The sequence below is a fragment of the Podarcis gaigeae genome (genome assembly GCF_964106915.1).
Source record: "Podarcis gaigeae genome assembly, chromosome: 8".
NCBI lineage: Eukaryota > Metazoa > Chordata > Lepidosauria > Squamata > Lacertidae > Podarcis > Podarcis gaigeae.
The window spans coordinates 90890880-90907724 of NC_139684.1; the positions used below are offsets into that span (position 1 = coordinate 90890880).

A 16845-nucleotide genomic window follows, 5' to 3' on the forward strand; every position below is an offset into this window, starting at 1 on the left:
GCATTCAGAGAGGGAGATTTGAAGTGGCAACCTGTGTCTGGACAGCACAGGGCAAAAGGCCAGTGTGGAGAAGCTCAGAGTTTGCTTTCGGCCCTGGGGCTCCTGCTGCCTTGGGTTTCTCCACGGAGATGCCAGCCAGCGCTCCAGAGGGCAGTCACCGAGGAGGGGGAGGTGTTTGGGAACGGCTCCAGGAATGCCAGCGATGCCCGTGAGGGGTTGGCCAAGACGCTGCGTCCCTTTGTCCTCTGGCCTGGGAATGTGCGGCATCGCATCTTGACCTTTTGGGGAACGGCGTGGCGTGGGTCCTCGGAGTCTGGGCGTGGGAATGAAATGCCACCCCTCCGTGGCAGCCTGGGGTTTCACCAAGGGAGGGAGCAAGTGCCGGCTGGAGTCTTCTTGGGCAGGGAAAGGAGGGCAGCAGGAAGGAACAGTGGGAGAGGAGGAGGGGGCCGTCTGTGGAAGCCTAGGGGGCCATGCCTCCCTCTCCAGAGGTGGCTTTTTCCTCTCCATCCCAGAGGCTGACGCCTGTGGGGTTGGTGGGCAGAAGAACCTCAGAAGAGCCTGGCTGCTGGGTCAGCATCCTGTTCTCACTGTGGTCAAATACCCCTAGGGACCCAGGCCTCTAGATAGACTGCCTCTGGACCTGGAGGTTCCATAAAAACTTTAAAAAAGCCAGGCTACTGCTTGGTGGTCCTGGATCCTCTGCTGTTGCTTGAGGCTCAGGTGGCCTCAGTGACCTGGAGTGCCTTCCATCGGCTTTGGCTGGTGGCCCAGCTGTGCCCCCATCTGGACAGGGAGAGCGTAGCTACTGCTGTCTATGCTTTGGTAACCTCCAGGTTGGATTACTGCAATGCCTTCTACGTAGAGCGGTTTCTGAACTTCAGCTGGCACAGAACTTGACAGCTAGGCTGCTCACTGGGACAAGACGGCTTGAGCATATGACACAGATCTTGGTCCAACTGCTCTGGCTACTGATTAATTTCCCGGCCCAATTCAGAGTGCTGGTTTGGACCTATGAAGCCTTAAATGGCTCAGGACCGCAATGCCTCAAGGAATGCCTTTCCATATTGTCAGAGCTGCCCCCAGGTCCCAGCTCACCGAGGACCAACGCCAGATCGTCGTTATACACAAAAGTCTGTATTGAAGTTCAGTTTCCATTTCAAAGCCGCAGCGTGCAGCTCTACGTCTTAAACCCTAGACCGCCGAAGCTCCGTCTGAATCTCCTCCCCTTCCACACCAGTTTAAGACTCTAGCCTTGCTCCACCTCTTCCTTAGCTCCTTCCTCCTCTGGGCCCTCCTGCCCGCTGGGGTCTCACCCTTTCTGGACTCTTCTGACGCTGAGTCCCCGGATTCACTCCCCACCTTCCGGCGGGCTTTAGGACCTGGTTCCCTATCCGGGCTACCTGCTGTGCCGCTCGCCTGTACATTTGAACTTGGCACGCGCGCTCAGTCGGCAACCTTCCTTTTGACCGTTCCCTCGCTCCCCGATGGAGGCATGGTCAGCCCTAACTCATCTTCTCTCCCTCCTGGAGGAGACGCTGGCCCTGATACCTGGGATTCTTCCCCCCCACTACGCTCTGGTGGGGAAGCTGGTCCTGATCTCCAGCCGCTGCTCTGGGAGTCACCACTGGCCCCTTGCTCCTGGCGCGTCCCCCCTGGGACCCCCCTTGCCCTGGCCATCGGCGCCCCCTTCTGTGAATCTTCCGATTCGCTGGAGAGGCTCATGGAATCTCTCGGGCCACTGTCGTCTTCTCCTATGCTGCCCTCAGATTCTTCCCCTTCGCTCTCCATTTCCTGTGCTTCTGCTCCTGAGCCCCTGACACATATGAACCTACCCAGACCCTGAGATCATTTTCTGAGGCCCTCCTTCGTGTGCCTCCTCCTCGAGAGGTCTGGAGGGTGGCAACACTTAGAACGGGGCCTTCTCTGCAGTGGCTCCCCATCTGTGGAATGCTCTCCCCAGGGAGGTTCTTCTGGCGCCTTCGTTATACACCTTTAGGCACCAAGCAAAAACATTCCTCTTCTCCCCAGCCTTTGGCTGATTATCCAATACCCTTTTAAACGTGTTGTGGGAATCGGGTTATTGGTTTGTGTTTGTTTTATTATGTATTTTGTTACAGATAGGTAGCCGTGTTGGTCTGCCATAGTCAAAACAAAAAAAATTCCTTCCAGTAGCACCTTAAAGACCAACTAAGTCAGTTCTTGGTATGAGCTTTCGTGTGCATGCACACTTCTTCAGATACACTGAAACAGAAGTTTCCAGACCCTTCTATATAGTGAGAAGGTGGGGAGGGGTATTACTCAGAAGGGTGGTGGGAATGGGTGATTGGCAGATAGCTGTGATGAGCCTGTTGACGACTCTTAACGACTGCAATAGGTCTTACAGGAAAAAGCAAGGGGTGAGAAGGTGAAAAATGGCTTTGTCATGTATAATGAGATAAGAATCCAATGTCTTTGTTCAGACCAGGTGTCTCCATGGTTTTAAGTTTGGTGATAAATTGCAATTCAGCAGCTTCTCTTTCCAGTCTATTTCTGAAATTCCTTTGTAGTAAAACAGCTACTTTGAGATCTTGTATAGAATGTCCTGGGAGATTGAAGTGTTCTCCTACTGGTTTCTCTGTCTTGTGATTCCTGATGTCCGATTTATGTCCGTTTATTCTTTGCCGTAAGGTCTGGCCTGTTTGTCCAATATAGAGAGCTGAAGGACACTGTTGGCATTTGATGGCATACACGATTTAGATGATGAGCAATTAAATAGTGCCGAGATGGTATGTGTGATGTTGTTGGGGCCAGTAATGGTGTTGTCCGGGTGTATGTGGCAGCAAAGTTGGCATCTGGGTTTATTGCAGGCTCTGGTGCCAGTGTCCGTGTTAGGTCTGTTTGTAGTATTATTGTGGGTTAGGAGTTGTTTAAGACTGGGTGGCTGTCTGTAGGCAATGAAAGGTCTTCCTCCCAGAGCTTGAGAAAGAGAACTGTCATTGTCCAGGAGAGGTTGTAGATCTCTGATGATGCGTTGTACTGTTTTAACTTGGGAGCTGTATGTGATGACTAGAGGTGTTCTGTTATTTTCTTTTTTGGGTCTGTCTTGCAGCAAGTTCTCTCTGGGTATCAGTCTGGCTCTGTTGTTCTGTTGTCTAACTTCATCTGCTGGGTATTTTAGTTCTAAAAAGGTTTGCTGTAGATCTCTTAGGTGAGAGTCTCTGTCTGTAGAATTGGAACAGATGTGGCTGTAACGTAGTGCCTGGCTATATACAATGGACTGTTTGGTATGTTTGGGATGGTAGCTAGAGGCATGTAGATATGTTTGTCGGTCAGTTGGTTTACGGTATAAGGTGGTGTCTATGCGCCCATCCTGTATTTTTATAGTAGTGTCCAAAAAATGTATTTCTTGCATAGATTGGTTCATTGTTAGGTTGATTGTGGGGTGAAAATCATTGAATTTCTGGTGGAAGGTGTCCAGGGTCTGTTGACCATGTGTCCAGATGATAAAAATATCGTCAATGTATCGCAGGTACAAGAGAGGTTTGAGTGGGTAGGAGTTTAGGAAACAACTGTATTTTGTGCTATCATTTTGTGTTTTTATGTTGTGACTATCCTGTAATCTTCAGTATACAAATATATTAAATAATAACAAATAAAATAATAGCATTTCCCCCTCCACAGCTGCACAGGGCCAGGTTCCAGAGAGCCACGTGTTCAGGACAAGGCAGCAAGCATCTGTAAGTACCTGGGCCCCCGGTCCTCCTCCATCACCACTATTGCAGCCCCCACCCTCAAGCTGTGCTCCCCCTGTCTGAATTCTGGGTCAGCCCCACCAGAAACCCTCTTCAAGGAAGCCTGGGAATTGCACTCCTGCAGGTGGACCTCCTCTCTCAAATGGCGCTTCCAGTGCAGACACAACCCTGTGCCCATTTTCCAGATAGGTGGCAGGTGAATCGATGGCCCTGCCCCCAAGTCTATCTACCTGCCTGCAGTACCTGGCTGCCTGTCTACTGCATTTATATCCCACTTTGTTCTCCAAGGAGCTCAAGGCAACAGACGTGGTTCTCCCCATCATTTAATCCTCACAACAACCCTGTGAGGGAGGATAGGCTAAGAGGCAATGACCGGCCCAAGGCCACCCAGTGAGCTGCATGGCCCAATGGGGATTTGAACCCTGGTCCCCCAGGTCCCAGTCCGACACTCCAGCCACTGCTTCATCACTGGGTTAGGACTTGAACTCGGTCCTCCCAGGCCCAGGGTTCTCCCACTGGTTCTCTGGGCCTGGCGATCATCTCTCTGGACATTTTGCAGGTCAGCAGCCTCCCTGGTGGGCTCTTGCTGTTTTCCCACTCCTCCATGACTCCTGCCGGCAGATCTATAGGTGGGAGTGGGTGTCCTACAAAGCCGTTTGTGTGTGTTTAAGTTGTGATTCCTGCATTGCAGGGGTTGGACTAGATGACTCTTGGGGGTCCTTCCAACTCAACAGTTCCGTGGTTCTAAGTGTAACTCAGGTGTGCTTATTTCGAGAAGTGGCTGTGTTGCTCTGTCGGAGTAAAAGCAGCAGATCTGCTTATAATCATAGAACTGCAGTTTGCAGGGCACCCCAAGGGTCATTGAGCCCAACCCCCTGCAATGCAGAATCCCACCAGACCTCTGCTTAAAAACCCAACGAAGAAGAGTCCACTACCTTCCGAGGGAGCCTGTTCCCTAGTTGCGCCTGTGTCCCTTCAGCACCTCCCCAGCCCAGACCGATTGTGCCCCTGTTACCACTGGCGTTGTCTACTACAGAGGCCACCCCCCCCGCCTGCACCCCATTCCCAGCTGGGCCTTTGGGGTCCCTGAGAGCTGGCAGAGCCACCTTCCCCACCTCCTGCTTCTCTCCTGCCTTCCAGACAGCTGGCTCCAAAGGGAATGAGCAGCCGCAGCCCCCCGCAGGCAGCCCCCCGCACCTGCCCCCCGAGGAAGCTGGTGACGCAGACCGAGCAGTAAGTCGGGAAGAGGGGGCGGGGGGGGGCAGACAAGAAGACACGTTCTGAGGGTGGAGGAGGCAGGTAGGGCTGTGCCCCCCCCCAAGGAGGAGGGGGCAGATCACACATCTGAAGATGTGGGGTGGAAGGCAGTTTGGGTGACGCCGGGTCCTTGAGCCTGTTGCCCCTCCAAAGTGTAGCCTCTGCCGCTCTTACATCTCCATGCAGTGCCTAGTTAAACTATGGAACTCCCTTCCACAGGTGGAGGCAGTGGTGGCGACCAACCTGGATGGCAGATTGTGCCTATTCCTGGAGGAGAGGGCTATCGAGGCCCCCTAGTCACGAGGGCTATGCCATGCCCTCCACAGTGGGAGGCAGCAATGCTTCTGAATGCCCATGTCTCGAACCTGCAGGAGGAGAGAGTGGCTCTTGCGCTCGGATCCTGCTTGTGATCTTCCCACTGGGGCATCTGGTTGCCCGCTGTGAGAACAGGATGCTGGTCTAGATGGGCCCCAGTTGGCCTGATCCAGCAGCCAGGCTCTTTGTATATTCTTCTGGAACCTCCTGCTCCAGAGGCAGTCTATCTGGATTCTTAGGTGAAAAGAGCAGGCTGGACTGGATGGGTTCTTGGCCTGATCCAGTAGCTCGTCTTATGCTCTTAGGTTATCTGAGATCACCATTAGGCGGGGCAGAGAGGGGGAAGCTGGCTCTGGACTGGCCAGTAGGGGAGGGGAGTTTAGGAGCCTTGGCCTCTGGCTCCCACCAAAGCCTCCGCCAACGTTTAAGTCAGATGGCGAAAGGAGAATTGCTGAGTGGTGTTGGGGTGTGTGTGGGTGGTTCTTCCAAGGAGGCTGGGAGGAATAAACTCCCACTAGCAAAATAGCTCCATCGTCTTCCCAAAAGAAGCAGGAGCCCCTGGGAGGAAGCTGTGGCGGTTCAGCGAACTGGTCCCCCCCTGGTCTGGTGTGCTGTGTGGACACCCTCTCGGTTCCCCCCTCCAGGCCCAGAAGGAGAAGCTGCATGCAGAGCTGAAGAGAGTCCTGCAGAGGAAAGGCGAGAGCCAGCGCAGCTCCGAAGAGACCGAGGAAGAGGAGAGGGGGGAGCCCCTGGCCCCAGCCAAGATGGAGGCGCAGCTGAGCTCCATGGAGAAAACAATTGAGACCTCCGAGCTGCTGGAGATCATTGTGGAGACGGAGGCAGAAGCCGGGGTCAGCGGGATGAGCGTGGCCGGAGGGGGAAAGAGCGGCCTCTTCGTCAAGGACGTCCTGAAGGACTCGCCTGCTGCTCGGGCACTGAGCCTCCGCGAAGGTGAGCCTCCCTGTTGGTGGAGGGAAAGAGCAGCCGCCTGGCACAAACCAGAGTCTGGCTCCCTCCTAGCTCACTGTTGCCTGCACAGGCTGGAAGCAGCGGCCGTTTGGGGCTTCTGCTCCCAAACCTCCCTGGAGATTGAGTCTCTATTGCATTGATGTCCCACCTTTTTCCTCCAAGCAGCTCAAAGGGGCCTGCATGGTTCTTCCCTCTTCACTTAATGCTCACAACAGCCCTGCAATGTAGGTTAGGTCCTCCAGGTCAGCCAGCAAACGTCATGGCTGAGTGGGGAGATTGGAACCCTGATCTCTCCTGAATCCTGGTCCTCATCTAATGCCCACAACAACAACTCTGTCTGCGAGGGAGTTTCAACACTGGTCATTCCTAGGTCCCAGTCCAATGCTCTAACCACTGCACCACACTGCCAGTGAAGGGAGGGAGGGTGGGGGGGACTGAAGAACAGGGATGATTCTCTGCTCTGGCGAGGGCGCCTTAGCCACCTTGAGCAACATAATAATAATTTTATCATTTATACCCCTTCCATCTGACTGGGTTGCCACAGCCCCTCCCTTGCCCTCTATGAGATGGGGGCAGCTTCTCTCCTTGCGCACAGCTGCTAGGAGACCTGACGGAGGGAGAGGCAAGGGAGGCAGCTGGTGCCTCTGTGCCCTGCTGGTGGACTACCCCTTCAGGACCTTGGCAGTGCTGGGCGGGGCTCAGCCTTGGTACAGGTTAAGGGTGCAGCTGCTGAACAGGGACGGGAATGGTCTCTGCATGTGAGCAGGGGCACTCTTGCCAGTTGTGTCAATAATTCCAGAGCCAAAGTTTGTGTTCCTGTAAAGTTGCCCCGGACAGCGTCTCTGGAGTTTCAGGCCTTGGCCCTGTTTTCTGGCCTGCCCCTTTCCTGCAGAATGAGCTAAGGGCAGCGGGAGGGATAACACTGCAGGGCTGTGGCTCAGCTTCGACATCTTCCCCTGTCCACCCACCTTGTAGGCGACCAGCTCCTGAGTGCCAGAGTCTATTTCGACAACATCAAGTACGAAGATGCCTTGCAGATCCTCAAGTGTGCTGAGCCGTACAAGATCTCCTTTTGCCTGAAACGGACCGTACCCAGCACTGACGTCTCCCGCAAGCCTGGAGCCACCACCTTTGAAGTGAGGGGCCCCAAAGCCAAGATGGCCAAATTGGTAGGTGGTCCTAGTATTGCTCTGTGGCGCTGGCCTGTCTCCAGGGGTGAGAGGGTGCCTGGGGTGGCACCCAGAGTTTGACATAGATATTCTATGAACTGGTACTGAGAGGCATCACTGCCTCCAAACGGGGAAGCTGCACTTGGCCATCCTGGCAAGTAGCCATTGCTAGTCCTCTCCTCCACCGTGACTTTGTCTAATCCACAGGAGGCAAATTAAAAAATTACTTTCAAAGAGGAATGGGCCAATTCATGGAGGAGGAGGAGGAGGAGGAGAGGGCTGTCCGTGGCTCACAGCCACAATGGCTCTGCCCTGTTTTTGAATCCCAGTTGCTGAAAGCCACAGGAGTTGCTCTTGTGGTCAGATCCTGCCTGCTAGTTTTCCACAATGGGCCTCTGGTTGGCCACTGTGTGAACAGGATACTGGACTAGATCTCCCCTTATGTTCTCTTTTAAAGCCATCCCAATTGGGAGTGAGTTCCACAGGGCTTCATTAACTACGAACCCCAAAATGTGGGATGGGATCCAGTTTGGGGGGGCAGGGTTTTCACTGCAGAACTTTGGCACAGGTTTGGAGGAGATCCAAAATTTGGGGGTTCGTAGTTAATAATCCTGTTCCACAGTTTATGCTGCAGGGAGAAGGAACCTCTTTCCCCTGTCCTGAATCATCACTGGGTGTCCACGAGAGAGGGAGGGAAACGCCCCTGTTTCTCCTTTCTCCATTCCACGCACCACTTTATGTACGTGGCTCCTTTCCCTCACCTTCTCTCTGGGCGCCTCTTGCTAAGACTCACACAGCCCTTGCACTTCTTTCCCCAGAACATCCAGAGCCTGACATCGCTGAAGAAGAAAAAGAAGAAGAAGAAGAAGAAGGCGGTGGCTGCAAAGGCCAAGGACCTGCAGGCAGCATCAGGGGCGTCCTGGAGCGGGGACTTGGCTGGTGGCAAGCTGGACGTGGCCCCCGTTGACGTGGAGTTCTCTCTGCCCAAGTTCTCCAAGCTGCGCAAGGCCAAGAGCGCAGGAGAAGTGGCTGTTTCGGAGCCCAGCCCAGACATCTCTCCTCGCCTGTCCTCCCTGGAGACCAAGCGGCGTAGGCTGAAGTTCCCCAGGCTGAAGGTTAAGGAGGCTGCGGCAGCGAGAGCCAAGGGGGCCGGGGGCTGGCTGGAGGTGGGCCTGCCCAAGGCTGTGGTGGAGGCGAAAGCAGCAGGCGGCCTCTCCCGCTTCAGCGCGCCCTTTGGCAAGGCCAAGAGGGCGGGGGCCAAGGCAGAAGGCAAGTTCCAGGCCCCGCAGGTGGAGCTCGACCTGCCCAAAGCTGGGCCCGGCAGAGAGTCCCCCAAAAGCAGAGTCCAGGCCCCCCAGTTTGGACTGCCCAAAGTCAGCGGAGTGGAGCTCCCAGAAGGGGGTCTCCAGGGGGGGCTGAAGCTGCCTGTGGCTGAAGTGGCAGCCCCCAAGGTGGACATTGACCTGTCCTTCCCTGGGCTGGAGAGAGCCGCCCCAGAGATGACCCCTAAAGGGGAAGGCTTCAAGATCAGGGCCCCCAAGTTTGGGGTCTCTGCTGAGGAGGCGGAGCTGAAAGCACCCAGCGTCAAGGTCCCAGCTGTCGAAGTGGCCCTGGGCAAAACGGAAGAGCGGGAGGAGAAGCTGAAGGCGGGGGTGGCCCTGCCCTCCCTGGAGGTGGGGATCCCCTCGGTGGAGCTGGGGATCCCCCTGCCCAAGGGGAAGGCTGAAGTGGAGCTTCCGAAGGCCAGAGCAGAGGTCCCAGACGTCTCCGTCAAGGTGCCTTTGCTCAGCCTGCCCAAGATGGGCTCCAGAGCCCCCCTGGAGAAAGGGGAAGAAGAAGGCAGGCTGCCCCAGGTGGAGCTCAGCATGGGGAGGCATGAAAGCCCCAAGGCGAAAGCCAAAGGCCCCAAGTTCCAGCTCCCAGGGTTCGGTATTTCCTTGACGGAACGCAAGCTAGAAAGCAAAGAGGGAGCCGTCTTCCCCGAGGTGAAGGTTCCATCTCTGGACATTGCTCTCCCCAAAGTGGGGGAGGTGCAGCTTCCCAGGCCCATGGTGGAGGTGGCAGCCCCTGCCGGGAGGCCGAAGTCAGGAGAGGTTGCTGAAGGGCCCGGGTTCAATTTCCAGGTGCCCCAGGTGTCTCTCCCAAAGTTTGACCTCTCTGCCAAGGCAGACTCCCTGCCCCAGATGCATGCCCAGGTGCCCAGGCTGGAAAGTGAGGCCGGCGTGAAGGTCAGTGTCCCCAAGGTGGACATCTCCTTGCCGGACATGCAGCTGCCCAAGGCCCCCGTGCCCAGGCCAGAGTTGGATATCTCCGTGGAGAAGCCGCGGGTGGAGGTGGCTGTCGCTGCCGCTCGCCTGAGCTGTCCGTCGGCCGTGCCTGCACTGGACATTGACTTGCCCAAAGTTGGGCTTGAACTGGATCTGCCAAAGGTGGAGAGAGAGCTGGTGGCCTCCGAGCAGCTGCCCCGGGGCCACGAGGTCAAGCTCAGGGTGCCCTCGCCCAAGGCCGTGACCAGAGACTTGGAGGTGGAGATCAGTGTCCCCACGTGCCAGGGGGGCCTGCCAGAGGCAGAGCCAAGGGAGAGGGTCTTGGGGGGGCCTGATGTCAGTGGGATGGTGGCCAAGATCCCCAAAGTGGACCTTTCTCTGGGGAAGGCCCTGCCGGGAGAGGAAGGAGCAGCAGAGAGCAGCCTGGCTGTGAAGGGCCAGCCTATGCTGGAAGTGGAGGGGGCCAAAGTGAAGCTGCCCTCTGTCGAAATCCCGTCCATCAAGATCCCAGATGTGACCCTGGAGGGCGGCAAAGCCCTGGAGGCTGAGGCCAGCATCAAGGCGCCCAGATTTATGCTCCCCAAGTTCAGCATCCCTGGCCCCAAAGCCTGGAAGGCCAGCCTAGAGGCCTCAGCACCTGAGGCAGAGGGTGGCATGGAAGCCAAGCTGAAAGTGCCAAAGTTTGGGATTTCCTTTCCCAAATCGAATGTGGATGTGGAAGGGACGGCACCCAAGGCAAGGGCAACTGCAGCCCTTGAGGCTCACCGGGGGGTGGAGCTGCCAGCCGTGGATGTCACAGTGCCAGCGGTGGACGTGGACCTTGGCCTCCCCGCATGGCCTGGTGAACAGCCTTCCGGCACCCCCTTGCCCGAGGTTGGCACTGAGGTGCCCGATATCAAGCTGAAAGTACCCAAGTTTTCGCTGCCCAAATTCCGGGGCAAAGGCAAGGAAGGGGACCTGGCATTTGAGAGCCAGGAGGGCAAGTTGAAAGGGAGCAGGGAGGCCCTGGCAGGAGACCTGGGCACAAAAGTGCCCGAAAAGGAGGCCAAAGGCTCCAAGTTCAAGATGCCCTCGTTCGGCCTCATGCGCAGGGACACAGCGGGCAGGGAAGCAGAAGCCAAGAAAGCCCCTGGCAGCCCCAGGGAGAAGCCCAAGGGGGGGCCCTTCGCCAAGATGCCCAAGCTGAAGCTCTCCTCCCCCAAGGTGGAAGCAGACCCAGGGAAGCTGGCACATCTCCAGGCCCCGCCCGAGCTGGAAGTGAAGGTTCCCCAGGTGGAGCTGCCCAGGATCGGGGCCAGGGATGAGGTGGGGCTGGCCGTGGGTGCAGAGAGCCCTACCCTCAAGGTGAAGGTGCCCTCTCTGGAGATCTCCATGCCCAGCAGCAGAGGTGAAGGGGAGAAGCCGGTGGTGGACGTCTCGGAGGCCGACCTTCGCGGATACAAGGGGGAGCTGAAGATCCCCAGGGTGGGCATTTCCACCCCCAAACTAGAGCTGGAAGTGAGTTTACCCACAGCCGGGGTGGAAGAGCCCATGCTGCCAGCAGAGGCCAAGATCAAACTGCCGCAGGTGGAGCTGCCAAGGTTTGGGAGAGCAGAGGAGGGTGGGGCAGAGGTGCAGCTGCTTGGGGGGCGCAGGCTCAGCTTCGGGGAGGAAGGTGGGGAAGGGGCGGTGGACACCTCCCTCCTGGGCACCAAGATCCGCTTGCCCAGAGTGGACCTCTCCTTGCCCAAGGGGCGCCTGTCGGATACGGAGCTGCCCCTGACGGCACAGGGGGGAGAGGTGGTCCCTGAAGGATCAGAAGCCAAGTTCCGGATGCCTTCAGTGGGGCTGCCCAAGTTCTCTGCCCCCCGAGTGAAGGCCCCTGAGGTGGAGCTGGATGTGGGCTCAGAAGCAGGGAAGGGGACACCTGCCAAAGCTGGGGGCCCGGTCATCAGGCTGGCCAAATTTGGGGGCTCCACCTCAGACAGGGAAGCGGAAGCTGAGGCGGATTTGCCCCGAGTCCCACAGCTGGAGCTGAAGGCCCCCAAACTGAGAGGCAGCACAGAGGCGCTGAGCCCTGAGGCCAAGGAAGCCGCCCGGATCAAGATGCCCTCTGTGCCCATTGGCTTTGGCCTTGCCAAGGGGGAAGCGGAGGCCCGGGGGTCCCCCGAGGAGGGCAAGTTCAAGATCAAGCTCCCGTCTCTGGGCCTCTCCAAAGCGGGTGCAGACACCCAGCCCCTCTGCCCCCCACCTGAAGGGGCGGACTTCTCCTTCAAGATGCCCCAGATTGCCCTGCCAGATGTGGGCTTCTCGGTGGACCAGGAGGGGAAGAGTGAGGCTGCCCGGCGGGAAGCAGGGAAGCTGCCAGATCTGGATGTGGAAGTGGGAGGGTTTGAGGCCAGGCTGAAGGCGCCCCAGATCAAGGTGCCAGCTGTGGAGCTGCTGGGCCCCCAGGGGGATGGCGCTCCCTCTCCAGGCAGGCGGGGCTCAGGTGGAGGCGAGTTGGAGGGGAAGAGAGAGGCCTTCCACGTGCCCGGCGTGGAGCTCTCGGCCCCCAGCCTCAGGGCGCATGCAGAGTACCAGGTGGAGGGGGCCCAGCTCCGCCACGGCAGCTCCCAAGAGCTGAGGGGGGGCCGAAGCGGGGAGGCCCCTGAGGCGGAGGCAGGGAAGAGGTACAAGGTGAAGATCCCCAAGTTTGGGCTGTCTCTACCCAAAGGGGGAGCAGAAGGCGGGGAAGGAGGAGCCCCTGGGCACGAGGGGGAGGCCAAGGTCAAGAGGCCCACGTTTGGGCTGGGGAGGGCCAAGGGCAGAGGGGCGGAGGGGCTCCTAGAGGGGGAGGAGGCAGATGGCAGCAAGGGGGTGATGGCTAAGCTGAAGCTGAAGCCCCCCACCTTTGGGCTCTCCCTCTCACCCAAGGCCAAGGGAGGCGGTGCTGAAGTCAATGGGGAGCTGGAGGACGGCTCTCCCCTGAAGATGAAGGTGCCCAAGCTGGGCTTCTCCAAGGGGGAGGGGGGTGCCCAAGTCAATGGGGAGCAGGCGGGGGCCTCTCTGCACAATGGGGCCAAGCTGGGCAAGATCCGCCTGCCGCAGGTGGAGCTCTCCTCCCCGCCCAAGATGGCAGGAGCAGACTTGGAGCTGAACCTGGAGCTGGTACGGGCAGAGGAGGCCAAGGACGAAGCCCTGGGGGCCGGCAGGGGAGCCATGGCGGCCCTCAAGGCAGCCAAGTTCAAGTCGCCCAAGATCTCCTTCTCGGGCTTCAGGAAGCGCACTGGGGAGGGGGCTGCTGGGGCCGTGGTCTCCTCAGCTGCCCGGGTGGAGATGTCTTCTCTGGAAGCGGCTGAGATGGACACCAAGGGGGAAAGGTCCCCAAAGTCCCGGTTTCCCAAGGTGGCCCTGAGGCCCAAAGCTCAAGGGGGCCTGGAGGGAGGCTCCGAGCAGGGCGAGGAGAGTTTGAGGATCAAGCTGCCCTCAGTGGGCTTCTCTGGGGAGCATGAGGGGCTAGTCTTGGAGGGCAGAGTGGCGGGGGCCAAAGGAGAGGCAGGGGAGGCAACTGTGTGAGTGGGGCAGCTGCCTAGGGCCCTCCTGCACCCTGCCCCACTTCCTGTGTAATGCTTAGCACTAACCACAAGGGGCGCCGGCCTTGGCAAAGGAGTGGGGGAAGCAATCAGAGGCCCCCCAGTGGCTGGCGGCTTCCCACCTGCTTTTGCAAGCCTACCATGGAGGCGCCACCCTCCTCACAGCTGGGGGTGGTGGTTTCTTTTTGTAAAAAACCAATGTGAATAAATCCCCCAGTGCCACCCCCTGGCCGGTCTTCCTGTCTCCCTCTCCCTGTGCCCCCACCCTGCCCCAATCAAAGTCCCAGCCAGCAGCTGCCCCCCAGGCCTTCCTCCGCCCATCTTGGGGCCTCAAGGCATGCGGGCAGAATTTGGTGGGGGTCCAGGCTGGGCTCAGGGGGCTGCTTTCCTCTCCTTGCACTGGGAAGCCTGTCTACTAACTAATGGATAAAGAGTTGTTTGGAAGACTAAGCCATCTCTACCCCCCACCCTGTTTTGAAATAAAGCCAATTTAAGAATTGGGGACACGGAGGAAGGAGAATCTAATGCATCTTTGGTTGGGAGTGTCGAGCAAGGAGATTGGAGATGGTTGCCAGTCAAAGGGTAGTTTAAGACTGTGATGGGATAATGAGCTGCTTGTGCGTAAAAGCTTGATCGCTCTGGGGTTTGGCTAGTCACCCAAACCTAGGCACTAACGGAGCCCCCAAAGCATGACTCCGTCAGTCGCTGGTAGAATCCGACAGTGGGCGTCTACGGAACTTACTCCAACATAAAAGTTGTTTGACGGACATGCGCCTCCTGGACTCTCTGCGTGACAGCTTCCGGCGAGGGGTGGGGGTTGCTAAAGGGGGTCTTGTTACCTCCTCACTGTTCTCACTAGAAGTATCCCAGAGCCTCTCCCCCCCCCCCCCCGATTCCCTTTCCGCTGGAACTCCTGCTCTCCCCCTACTGGTTCCTTCTTCTGCTGTAGAGTCTCTCCTATTCTCCTGGAGCCTCTCCACCACCTGTCCCTCCGATGGCAGTTCCCTGACAAAGACGCAGGAAAAAAAGAGTGAAATGGGGGGGCAGCTTCACGGGAAATTTCCAGTCATGGCATTGGGAGCCAGAAGAGGAATCCTGGAAGAGGACACTCCAGGCTCATCTAGTCCAACCCCTGCGATTCAGGAACCCCGGTTCTTAGTCCCGCCATCTCCCTTGAACTGGGCAACTCAGATGCCTGGAGCAGCGCCCGTTGGAGAGCAGCCTTGGGTCGCCTCTGGAGCTGGCCGGACCTTTTGGACGGCTGCTTCCATCCCCCCTGCCTTCTGCTGGCAGGCCCGGTTGGGAGTTGTAGTCCAAAGCCCATTGAGGGGGGCTGGTTCTGGAGGGCCAGCTGAAGCCATTGTGCTCTGCCCCCCGGTCTGGCAGGGCCTCCTGGGCCAACCCCCCTCCCCCAATATCAGGCCTGTGTGTTTCTGTGGCTCTTCTGAGTCTGAGATCCTCGAGTTGAAGGGACCCCAAGGGTCATCTAGGCCCGCCCCCTGCAATGCAGAAAGTGCAACTAAAATATTTCCTTGTGAGGTCTGGACTAGGGGGCGTTTCAGGTGGTTTTCAAGTTGGAACTAACTTTTGGCACAAAGTGTGTGGGGGGCTCTTTTCAGTGCCAGGATCCCTCTTCTTCACCCCTGTAAAATGGGGTCCTCCCCTCTTCTTCTTCCTGCAGGACCCCCTTGCCTTCCTCTTTGCTCAGAGTCAGAACCAACTCTCTCTCAAGGGACCCTGGAGCCAAACTCTTCCAGAGTTTTCTCTTTCTTCTCCCACTCCTCAGCATTTCCTTCATGGGGGGGGGGTGTTTCGCCAGCAATCCCCAACTTTACTTGAATTTGGAAGGGGTCTGAGATAGGAACAAGGGCTAAATTGTGACTTATACCCACCCACCCACTGACCCTCTGCCTTATTTTAAACAGCCATGAATTCGTCCCAGGCCCACAAATGTAAAGTATCTCCTGAGTTCCCCCCAAGGGGGGGCACTTTCAGATGTGTCAGTGAGGGAGGGGGTGGGGGTGCAGGGACCTCGTTCAGGTGTTTACATGCCAGGAAGGGGCAGGGCAGCAGTGGGGTGTGTGTCTTAGCTTCTCAAGCAAAGGGTGGGAAGGAATACTTTCTTCTTGCTCTTGAGATGTACAAAAATCTGTTGTCCTAACTTTTAACAACACAGGCCTGCTGTGATGGGCTTCCTTTTTTTCCCTTGCCACTAAAAAAATCCATTTAACTGCCTCTTTGCCGATTGTTACGTTTAATTACTTTTTTTAAGGTAAAGATGTTACGCTGTATCTTTGAGACGCTGCACTTACTGCTGCTTTTTTCTATTCTGGGTTTGAATAAACATTAATCTGTGGACTAACGTTATTGCTTTTTGTGTGGTCTTTTCCTGTTGCTTGATATACAACGGACGCTTAGTTTGTCCATGGCATTTAGTAAAGGTAAAGGGATCCCTGACCATTAGGTCCAGTTGTGACCGACTTTGGGGTTGCGGCGCTCATCTCGCTTTACTGGCCGAGGGAGCCGGCATACAGCTTCCGGGTCATGTGGCCAGCATGACTAAGCCGCTTCTGGCGAACCAGAGCAGCGCACGGAAACGCCGTTTACCTTCCCGCCGGAGCAGTACCTATTCATCTACTTGCACTTTGACGTGCTTTCGAACTGCTAGGTTGGCAGGAGCAGGGACCGAGCAACGGGAGCTCACCCCATTGCGGGGATTCGAACGGCCAACCTTCTGATCAGCAAGTCCTAGGCTCTGTGGTTTAACCCACACCGCCACCCGCGTCCCTGATTCCATGGCAGTTACATCCCACGGTTTTCTCCAGGGGGCTCCAGGTGCCATATATATGGTTCTCCCCTTCCCCATTTAATCCCCACAACAGCCCTGTGAGGTGGGTGACACTGAGAGGCAGCTACTGGCCCCCCAAGGGGGATTTGAACTCTTGTCTCCCAGGTCCCCGTCCGACACTCTAACCACTGCGCCACCCTGGCTCCTGTCCCTCTGCAGTCTCCCTTCTCTCTCTCTCTCACTACCCAGACACGGCCAGGTCTGGGGCAAAGGAGATCAGGGGCAGCTGGGGGATTCAAACAAACCTCAAACATCCTGCTCTGCCTGCTGCTTCTCCATCCCATAATTCCTAAGCTCTGCAGCTCACCTTGCTTCACCTGCGGAAGAAGAGGGCCCTCTCACCTTTGCCTCTCCTACCGAGTTCCTTTGTTCTCTGAACAGCCCATGACCCCAGCCTCTAACTTCATGGCAAACTTGCCTGGTTGAATGAGCTTTGAAGACATGCTGATTCCGCAGGATTGGAAGTGTCTAACACACAGTTTAATAAACATGGGTCTGGCAACCAGTTTTGGCAACCCAACTCTAAATCAAATGTCAACACTTATGGAATCCAGGAATTTTGGGCCATTGCCCACAAACTTATAAGAATCTCAGTGTGTTCAGAACACACAGTGTCACCAAAGGTGGAATAAAATGCTTCCTAGGAAAATCCCTTTGACTGCTTCTGTGTTGTTTCAAAGGCAACTTCACTAACAGATAAGAACATATGATATTTATGGCTGACATATAGGA

At 56.8% G+C, this 16845-nt stretch overlaps 1 protein-coding gene across 1 annotated transcript; it reads left to right on the forward strand.

The window, feature by feature from the left end:
- The first annotated feature begins 310 nt into the window (after positions 1-310).
- PRX (periaxin) lies at positions 311-13853 on the forward strand. Its single transcript, XM_083754477.1, has 6 exons — positions 311-572; positions 3664-3719; positions 4875-4967; positions 5951-6257; positions 7251-7444; positions 8263-13853. Exons 1-6 carry the CDS (start codon positions 326-328, stop codon positions 13246-13248), a joined length of 5883 nt encoding a protein of 1960 aa, XP_083610603.1. The 5' UTR covers positions 311-325; the 3' UTR covers positions 13249-13853.
- Positions 13854-16845: the final 2992 nt, after the last annotated feature.

Bases quoted from the DNA above. Each gene is read 5' to 3' on its own strand.
- PRX (XM_083754477.1), top strand. From the start codon at position 326: ATGAAATGCCACCCCTCCGTGGCAGCCTGGGGTTTCACCAAGGGAGGG. The intron at 3,720-4,874 runs GTAAGTACCTGG...CCTGCCTTCCAG, and splicing joins GGACAAGGCAGCAAGCATCT to ACAGCTGGCTCCAAAGGGAA. The intron at 6,258-7,250 runs GTGAGCCTCCCT...CCCACCTTGTAG, and splicing joins GGCACTGAGCCTCCGCGAAG to GCGACCAGCTCCTGAGTGCC.